General features: G+C 41.2%; 1 protein-coding gene across 6 annotated transcripts in view; it reads left to right on the forward strand.

Annotated features, from left to right (window-relative positions):
- The window catches only part of kcnc3a (potassium voltage-gated channel, Shaw-related subfamily, member 3a), a 96667-nt gene extending 91653 nt beyond the window's left edge, over positions 1-5014 (forward strand). For all 6 annotated transcript variants that reach the window (XM_055882313.1, XM_055882310.1, XM_055882311.1 and 3 more), the window contains one exon: positions 1556-5014. Coding sequence is in view for 1 of the 6 variants with exons in the window: in XM_055882319.1 (XP_055738294.1) it covers positions 1556-1569 (14 nt within the window). In the remaining 5 variants the exon portion in view is untranslated. The remainder of the gene's footprint in view (positions 1-1555) is intronic.
- The last annotated feature ends 5217 nt before the right edge of the window (positions 5015-10231 follow it).

A 10231-nucleotide genomic window follows, 5' to 3' on the forward strand; every position in this document is an offset into this window, starting at 1 on the left:
TCTGCTAAAAGGTGAATTTGTCTCCCAGTGTCTGTTGGAAAGCAGACTGAACCAGGTTTTCCTCTAGGATTTTGCCTATGCTTAGCTCTAGTCCATTTATTTTACCCCCCCCCCCCCCCCCCCCCCCCAAAAAAAAAACGCCCTAGTCCTTGCCGATGACAAGCATAGCCATAACCAGATTGCAGCCACCACCATGCTTGAAAATATGAAGAGTGATACTCAGTGATGTGTTGGATTTGCGAAAAACATAGCATTAATTTATTTTCTACATTTTGTGCAGTTTTACTTTAGTGCCTTATTGCAAACAGGATGCATGTTTTGGAATATTGTTAGTCTGTACAGGCTTCCTTCTTTTCACTCTGTCATTTAGGTTAGTATTGTGGAGTAACTACAATGTTGTTGATCCATCCTCAGTTTTCTACTATCACAGCCATTAAACTCTGTAACTATTTTAAAGTCACCATTGGCCTCATGGTGAAATCCCTTTGCGGTTTCATTCCTCTCCGGAAACTGAGTTAGGAAGGATCCCTGTATCTTTGTACTGACGTTGTGTATTGATACACCATCCAAAGTGTAATCAATAACTTCACCATGCTCAAAGGGATATTCAATGTCTTTTTTTACTCATCTACCCATTTGGAAAACCTCCCTGGTTTTAGTGGTTGAATCTGTGTTTGAAATGTACTACTCGACTGTTGGACCTTACAGATAATTACCGAGATGAGGTAGTCATTCAAAAATCATATTAAACACTATTATTGCACACAGAGTGAGCCCATGCAACTTATTATATGACTTGTTAAGCAAATGTTTACTTATTTAGGCTTGCCATAACAAAGGGGTTGAATACTTATTGACTCAAGAGATTTTAACATTTCATTTTAAATTATTTTGTAATTTTTCTTTTTTTAAACATAATTCCACTTTGACATTATGGGGTATTGTATGAAGGCCAACAAAAGGTGGAAAAGTCAAGGGGTATGAATACTTTCTGAAGTACTCTCAGGTCTTGGTCTGTGTTTAGCTAAACTAACATTCCTGGTGTGCTGTAGTCCTGTGTGGGAATGACCTCCAAAATCACTGACTCAGTCCTTTTGGCTGGAAAAGCACCCTATTGGAGTATGACTAACCAATGAATTAAGAGGTAGGCGAACACCAGCAGACTAAACAGCCCACAAGGACTGAAACCACCCACGCCAATTGTATTGGTGTCTGTGCGTGTGTCTGTGCAAAACTTACAGGCTTTTCTGCCTTTTCGTATTTTGTGTACATGCATGTCAGATGTGCTTTTATCAGTTGAATCATTTGCTTTGAACAGTTTGACTCATCATAAGTAAACCCATCCGGTCATACAATCAAACAGTGGACTATAACTATTGAGAATGTGAAATTAATTCAAACTCCCATTCAAGCTCATGTTAGGTTAATAGTATCAACTAAACTACCCTGGAACATGTAGGTTTTAAAACATCCAGTCGTAGCTGGTTGATTTTCTAGGTTTGCTGGAACTTCCACTGATTCTTCTCCTTGTTTCTCTCCTCTTTTTCCCCCCCAGTGTTGAGTTTCTAAAATTCCCCTTCCTGTCCAAGAAGAGGAACAACCATAGGACACAATTCACCCAGAGCTCCCTACTGGATTCACTGTGGGCTGAAGGGATGCGTAACCGGAGAGAGAGGGAGAGGGAGAGAAAAAAGGAGAGCGAGCGAGAGAAAGAAAGAGAACTGAAGGTGATGGTGATACTGGGCGGATGATAGAGGACAAAGAGAGTCAAAGAGATTTGTTCATCCCTCCGCACCAGAAGCATCCTTCGTTCCTGTGGACTCCTCAATCAGCACCATCCTGTAGAAAAACAAACTCCAGACCAACATAACAGACTTACAGACTGAAACACATACCTTATGTCAGCATACTTTACACTGTCTTATTATACTACGTTTATTGACATTGAAATCCCAGACAAATGATAAAAGAAACAAACAATAGAACAGAATGCCCCTAGGAAAGAGCCAAAGGGTTATGGGACAGTAGGACAATGTTCCACAACTTGGTTGTCATCCTACTGTATCATAGACAATGTATGCTATTAACCACTGTCAAATGTTCCCTTAGACAAATGACATGTTACCGGCTCTCAGATACAGTATATTCAATTGTTTTTAAATCTTCCTATTTGGTACTTCAAAGATCGGACATACAGTACGGTAGGCAACATAAACAAACTACTGCAGTGGTCTGAGATCACTCAACACAGTCAGCGTGGATGTGACTACAGAAAGGCGAGCCAGGTGCTAGCCAATGGCAAAATACATTTACATAACAGTCATTTTACTGTTTTGCAGCCAAACACTATGCAAAGCAATGAGGCCGAATGACCATTGCGTCCAGTGACTCTTGAGTCGGCCCACTATGGTGACGCTACCTTCTTATGTAAAGTCAGTCACAGCTGTTGGACTGTTTTCAGTGATTGACAGCCCTTCTCTTACCCTCTCACAAGAGACACACTTCAGAAGATACTGAATTATGGGCCACTAGTAGAGCAACCAGTTATACAGTATACCAGGCCATTGGTCATTTCATAGAAACCTGCACATAGGTCTGACATACGATACACTCCCTGACTGACTGATGTTGACTCGTGTTGCATGAGAGAGGGTGTCGGCTGACCCTAACAGACCTACTCATCGACCACTTTGAAGGATTTGGGACTAAAGAAAACCAGAGTGTGTGTGCGCGTGTGAGAGTGTGTGCGCTGGAGAGTTGAGGAGGACGCCAAAGGAGAGAGACACTGGAAGCATGACCGCAATGCGCATGCCAAGAACGCCAGCGACTGCTGGAAAACAAGGACATACATTGCCCTCTCTTTCTCGCTCTCAATCGCTCCCTCTCTTTATCTCCAACCCTCTGCATCTCAGCATTGCTGCTCCTCCTCCGTAGCAAACTGCATGGCATGATCGAAAAAAAAACCTGAGGAACGAAACGTAGAGAACAAAAGGATGGAGAGAGAGACCAGAGAGACTTTATTTTTTAAACCAAACAATCATAGTCACATCAACCTTTTTCAAAAAGATCCAATTGGTAACTATTTGCAAGTGTCAAGGTAACAGACGGTCAACTGCACGTTGAGAGAGTGGCTACTGTAAAGGTCTCTCTCCTTTCTGTAGAAAGGAGGAAGGTCAAAGAGCACTGCACCTCTGGGGGGATCAGAGAGGTTCACAAGGAAGTGTGAGAAAAGAGCGGGAAGAGGGTGAACTTTGATAAACAATTCCGGGAAAAAGTGAAAATGCATTTTTATTACTTTGTTTACCAGCATGACTATTCTGCATGAGTCTACTTCTGCAAGCCCTAACCCCACCCCCCTCCCTAAAAAAGAGGGCTAGGAATTGAAAAAATGTACAAAATCGAGACAAAACTAAAAATATTTATGTTATATGCAACTCATTTTAAAAAAGAGCAGGATTATATAAAAAAAAAATCTATATTTTGTTTTGGGATAATAAAAAAAGGAATAACGAAAAAAATATATAAGATTGCAAGATACACATTGAACAATGTTTTCTTAGACAAATAAGATAAACACACACCACATAATCTACCAGAGATGAACTGTGCGAGGAACTTCCCCTGATACTACAACTACTCTACTACTACTTCGATGACTACTCTTCTCCCTCTCTGCTACTTCTTCTTCTACTGCTCTCACTCTCTGGTCCTACCGCCCTGATTGCGCCCCCTGCTACCAATTCTCTGTCTTCCACCCCACTGTCCATCCAGGTCCCCTCTCCACTGTCTGTCTGCATAACTCTGTTTAGTTGGACTGTGCTCAGATCCGATGGGTCATCCAAACGGGCCGGAACGGACTATACCTGAACTTGTCTAACAAGTTTTCCGCTGCAAAGCTGTTTGCTACGGTGTGCACCAATGAATACGACCATGATGGACTCTGTTTTTGTTCTTTCAGTCTCGTGCTCAAGGTGGGAGATGGCAGCTTCACCACCGGGACGCGGTTGTAGACTCTAAGGTCTCGGCTAACTAAAGCAGTTTAGCGATACCTAGCAGAGATTAAACCTCACCCCGTCCCCAGGCTAAAACCCCAATGCGCATTGGGAGAAAGTCTCTGATCTGGTGAACGAGGTTAGCGATGACCTAACACAACAAATAACATTAATTGGCTTGTGTAGCCTAATAATAATGTAGCTCTGACCCTGTACTGTAGCTAGCACCTGTAGCACTGCACTGACTGGCCATAGATAGCGCCATATTAGCTCAGCCCTGATATTGTAGCTATACAAGGCATAGCTTTGTGCTGCTATGACATAATGTACTGTAGGCCTATCTCCCTGATTATGGAGATGTGTATAACATGTCGTTGTGGCATTTAACCCCCCCAACTCGCTTACGCTACAGCCCATGTGACAGTCAACAGTGTTTGTTTTACACATGCTGGTGCCCCCGGCGTTGGTGAAGCAGCCATCTTTGCTCCATTTCCCAGGTGGGGATAGCATATTGCCAGGAAAGCTGCTGTTCAGAGATGCGTGAAGGGAACGCCAAACGGTCTATCTATGCTATCATAATGAGTTTATCTAGATAAATTGTTGTCGTTTCTGTTGATGAACAAAAGCTCTTGTTGACCTTCCACCACCCCTGCCTGTTTTGCAGTATGGCTGTATGCATCGCACCAGGCACCTCACCACACACGCTCAACAACAACATATTTTTGGTTTTATTTCCCCGTTTTTTCATGTTTATTTTCAAGTGATTTTGTTGTTGTTGTTTCTAGGTCTGTATGTATAGGTAATATCACCAGTCACCGCAAACCCTTAGCTAGGCCCACATCAGAGTTGAGATAATATGTCGTTTATCCCCAATGAAGAGTGCCATCATCTGAGCCGTGGTTAGTCTCTGGTGACACTGGTCTAGCCGAGTGTTACGGCAGATCAGGGTTCATCTCAAGGGTGTTATTTAATGTTACAATGGGGGAGGAGGAGAGGAGTGTTAATAATGCTGGGGGGGGGGGGGGGTAAAATGACGTCACTTCAGACCGCGTCAAATACAATTTGGGTCACATTCATTTGCATATTGCTCGTTTTAGATTTTTTTTATCTCAAAGGAGTGTTAACTTGTGTTCACTTCCCTAAACTGTTCCTTTTGTTTTTGTTTGTTTATTTGTTATTACGCAATGATGATGATTTTGATGATGTTCCAGAGATGCTGGGGGCTAACTGTACTGAGAACTGAGCAACTAACTATGCAAGTTTGACTGTAGCCTACGACTAACTTCAGTGTTTCATTGTGCCAAAGGAGTTCAGTGTGTTGGGTCTGTTTGTCTGTTGTGTGGGAGGGCAAGAATGGGGCAGGGTAAGGATGGAAAAGGGGGGCAGCTACTATATCTAGCATGGTGCATTGTTTACTGAAGTAAATGGGGGTGTGGGGGTTAAAGTAATTAGAATAGGGGCTCCCCTGAAGACCTCTGGAGTTTGCCACTCAGGATATGTCGCTGTTCTCACAGTTTTCATTTGATACACTGGATCTCTGTCATTCATCACCTTATGTCTGATTCCTCCCCCTTTTCCTTCTCCTCGACCCCCATCCCTTTCACATTCATTCCTTCTCCCTCTCAACTCCTGCCTACTCCTTCTCTCACTCTCTCCCTTTCCAAAAAAAGTTTATTATGGCACGATGTTTGTTACAAAAAGAGTGATTTGAAATGATAGCGATAAGTAACCATAGATTATGGAAGGTCGCATCACTACTAGACATTTCATTCTGAAGATGGAAATGATTGTTTGTGAGGTAGAGAAGGAGAGGGATCGGGTGCAAGGTGGATGGGACGAAGAGGGGATGGGCACAACTGGCTTAGATACAGCTAAAGACAGAGGTGAATGGATCATACCCCCCCATCAACCTTCTGGTAGCACACCCCACACAGACACGTTAAATGGAAACATAGACCGTTCCATTTAAAATGTCAGGGGGAGGGTGGGTCTATTGTCAGAGCAATAATTTGTTCCAAACCCTTGATTTTGTGGGGGAGTCCAAAGCCATTTCCCTAAACTTACTGTCAAAGCAACCTTACCACCTGTAAAAAAAAAAAAAAAAGGAACCTGTTAAATACTTTATTCTGTATTGTTTTCATCTTGATTTTAAAGCATGCATACACATCTAGTCTCCCTGAGTTTCGGGATGGGTTTTCACAAAACAGGTGGTGACTATACTGTGAATAACCGCCATCTTATGTGAATGACTTTACTACCACTGTGTGTCAGTGCGAATGTATGTGTGTGTGTGTGCTACCAGAAGACACGTTGTGCAGGTGGGGGGTGTGTGTGATCCTCCTCCACGCCCACTTGAGAGGATGGACAGCTCAACACTTGCATAACTTTACTTGAAACCCAAATACAAAACATATCAAGAAAGGAGCAGAGTAAAGCCAGAAACCCCGCTGTCCTATATTCTCTTTCCCCGACATCTTCCTCCCTCTCATCTCCGTCTCCTATCCCCCTTCTCTTTCTCTTTCTCTACACATTTTCGAGGAAGAAGCTCTTTTTGCATCCTTGTTGTTGTGTTTTTCTAACATATTGTTTGAAGTTGAATTCTAATGCATGCGTGGGAGAGAGAAAAAAAAGACGACTTAACCTATTTGTGAATGGCCAGAATGAAGTAACTCTCTTTTCGACCGGAAATCTCTGTCTTCCTCTTTCTCTGTCAGCCAGTGGTGAGATGATGGGGGGGGGGGGGGGGGGGGGGGGGGAATATGCAAACTGAAACACTCTTTTAAAAAAAAATGTCTATATCACTGTTTTATGTTCATTTTTTTGTTGTCATATTTTTTGTTTACTGCAGTGTGGCTTGACTGAATTGGTAGAAATACACTGGCCATCTTTCTATGTGTATTGCACTTGAAAGGGAAGGTGAAATAGGCTCAGTTTCATGAGTCCGATATCTTTCTTGATACACATACAACAGTTTGGGAGATCTCAGCAGTGCTAGTAGCATTGTGCCAATCTGTCCATGCTGTTCCATTTTTACATGTCCATCTGTCTTTTGCATCTGTACATCTCTATATATCATTCTGCCTGTCACTTCTTCTGTCTTTAACAGTAGACGTTTCTATTAATCTACCCCTCTAGATACGTCAATATCATTGTTTTGCTTCATTTGTATCAGTTGTTTTCTGTTCATTTTCATTATTTGGTGTTTCTACTTCATTTCTTATCATTTGGTGCCTTTGTTTACTCTTGTCTGATTCATGTTGTCGGTGATTTGTGTTATGAATTTTACATTTGAAAGAACATTGCACTACTAGCGCCAATGCAGCTAATGTTTCTATTGGTCCTGCCAACTGTTGTGACTACATCGCCGCTAAGCGAATAAGGCACTGGGTGCAGCCATGCCACTTTCCTATCAGGGGAGAAAGAGAGGGAAGACAGAGAAGGAAGAAGAGAAGGTTACTACAATAACACTGAATGGGGTTTATGCTATAAAGACTGATGCTGGATACAATTTTAATGTCATAACACAGGAAAAAAATAAAAAGAATCAAGAACTGTATAAAATATATTTCAATGGAATGTTTATTATTTACCTTTTATATTTTTGAAATGTGTAAAGAAAAAAATATGAATAAACAGTAATAATTTAACCAAGTTTGTGAAAAAAGAGACACTTAAACACAGTTCTATTATTAAAAGTATGAAAGTTTGAAAGTGAATGCTAATTAAACTGAAAAACTCTTCTCCTTTACAGATAGGAAAATAAAACAAGAATAATAAAACAAAATACCCACAAAATTAACTGGAAAAACAAACAAATCCAATTTAAAGAGAAAACGTCAAAAACTCTATAAAAATATTAAAAGCTTATGCCAAAATTTTCTATTTGTGTCCTGTGCATTTTTTTGTACATTTAGCATCACGACTGATATTATGGAGCTGACTGACTCATGTTGAGTACTTTAAGGGGTCATAGTTAAAACATGATTATTGCAGAACAAACATCATCGTCAACTCATATGTATTTTGTTTATCCTAATAAAATGTCACATTTAATACATTATACATTCAAGTCAAACGTTCCAGACGTTATTTTGTAATCAAAATACATGTTTCATACATTTTCATAAACCTAAAGATTCAATCGGTATTCATGTATTATTTCTGTATAATATTGTATTGAAAAATAATGACCTCTCTGTTAAAACCAATCACATAACATGATGCTTGGCTGTCTGTTATGCTTACACTGGTTTCTCATTTCAGGCAGATACCCTAGTCTAGCAGGATACCAACAAACATGATGATATACCCTTATGGGAAAAACCACATGATTTCACATGTGAAATTTCCACATATAACATTTTATTTCACGTGAAATTTCTTTCAAATATTTTTATTGAACACACACAGGAATGGTGTATAGGTATGAAAGGCAGGTATACAATTTTTAACTAAACATAAAAGAGCAGACAGAAATAAAAAGATCCAGAGTTCTGGGTACAAAACAAGTATTACAAAACAAGACATACAAAACAAGGACAGGTAGAAAGAAAGAGGGTGGGTGTCACCCCCCCCTTATTCCCCCCCTTTATCCCTCCCCCCCCTTATCCCTTCCCCTTATACCCCTCCCCGCTGCTCGGGTGGCGGTGCCAGCACGTGCTGCCCAGAGGTGGATTAAAATATTACAATGGAGAGTGCGTTTAAAAAGTACAAATTCACAGCGCCGAATGGTCCAAGTAAGAGAGGAAAGGCTGCCAGATCTGATCAAATGTTAATAATTTATTGATCAGAATATATCTAATCCTTTCTAAGTGTACAGTGTTTGCCAATTCGCTGAGCCATAATTTGGTAGTGGGCGCTTCCCTCTTTTTCCAGAACAACAAGATTAGTTTTTTTGCCGAAATGAGACTGTAAGAGATGAGTTGTTTTTGGGGGTTGGTTAGTCCGATTAGGGAATCGGACACTCCCAGGATTATCAGAAGCGGGTCTGGGTCAATTGAAGTCTCCAGAACTTCAGAGAGGATCCTAAAAATTCCACACCAGTAACCATGCAAGCTAGAGCATAGGGCAAAGCAGTGGAGAAGTGTACCCTGTGCAGCCTGACATTTATCACACAAAGGGGATGTATCAGGAAATATCCTATGCAGTTTGGTTTTGGAATAGTGTAATCTGTGCAATACCTTGAATTGTATGAGCCGATGTCTGGAGTTAATGGAGCAGGTGTGGATATACTCCAAGCTATCTTCCCAGTCTGCCATCGAAATGTCAGTCCCTAGTTCTTCCTCCCATTTTGCCTTAATGGCCTCTGTAGAGGGTGTGCTAACCGATTGAAAAGAGTCATATAAACGAGATATCAGTTTGTCTGAGGTGGGGGATGTTTTTATGCATCCGTCAAACATGGAAGGCTTAGCGTTCCCAAATGTTGGGAGGTGTTTCCTAACATAGTCTCTGATTTGTAGGTATCTGAAAAAGTTATTTCTGGGAAGATTATAAGTTTCCCTCAGCAACTCAAAGGAAGCAAAGGTCCCTTCTATATATAAATCCCCTATGGTACTTATCCCCAACTCTCCCCATTGCTCAAAGGTGTTATCAAGGTTGGAGGGGGCAAAGGAGGGGTTCCTGGCAACAGGGAGCATGAATGACATTGGTCTAAGCTCAAAGTGGGTTTTAATTTGCTTCCAGATTCGGACTGTGCTATGTATAATAGGATTGTTACGATAAAGTGACCTCTCCAGATTGACAGGCGACAAAATCACAGCACCAATAGAGAAGGGGTGACACTCCTCACGCTCCATACTAAGCCAGGTGGGTGACGGACGTGCGTCATCCAGCAAAAACGTAACCGCACGGAGGTTAGCGGCCCAGTAATAAAATATAAAATTTGGGAGAGACAATCCTCCTTCCATCTTGGATTTGCAGAGGTGTTTTTTACCTATCCTGTGTGTTTTATAATCCCAGATGAAAGGATTGATAATTGAGTCCAGTTGTTTATGAAAGGATTTAGGTATGAATACTGGGATGTTCTGGTATAGGTAGAGCAGTTGTGGGAGGAAGACCATTTTAATGGCATTAATTCTTCCGAGCAGAGAAATTGGGAGAGTTCTCCAAAATTGTATGTTTGTTTTTAGTTTTTGCATCAGCGAGGGGAAATTCTCTTTAAATAGTAAGGAATATTGTTTGGTAACTACAATTCCTAGATAGGTCAATTTTTCTGAAGATAACTTAAGTGGAAGATGTTC

Source organism: Salvelinus fontinalis, chromosome 2 (assembly GCF_029448725.1).
Source record: "Salvelinus fontinalis isolate EN_2023a chromosome 2, ASM2944872v1, whole genome shotgun sequence".
NCBI classification, from domain to species: Eukaryota; Metazoa; Chordata; class Actinopteri; order Salmoniformes; family Salmonidae; genus Salvelinus; species Salvelinus fontinalis.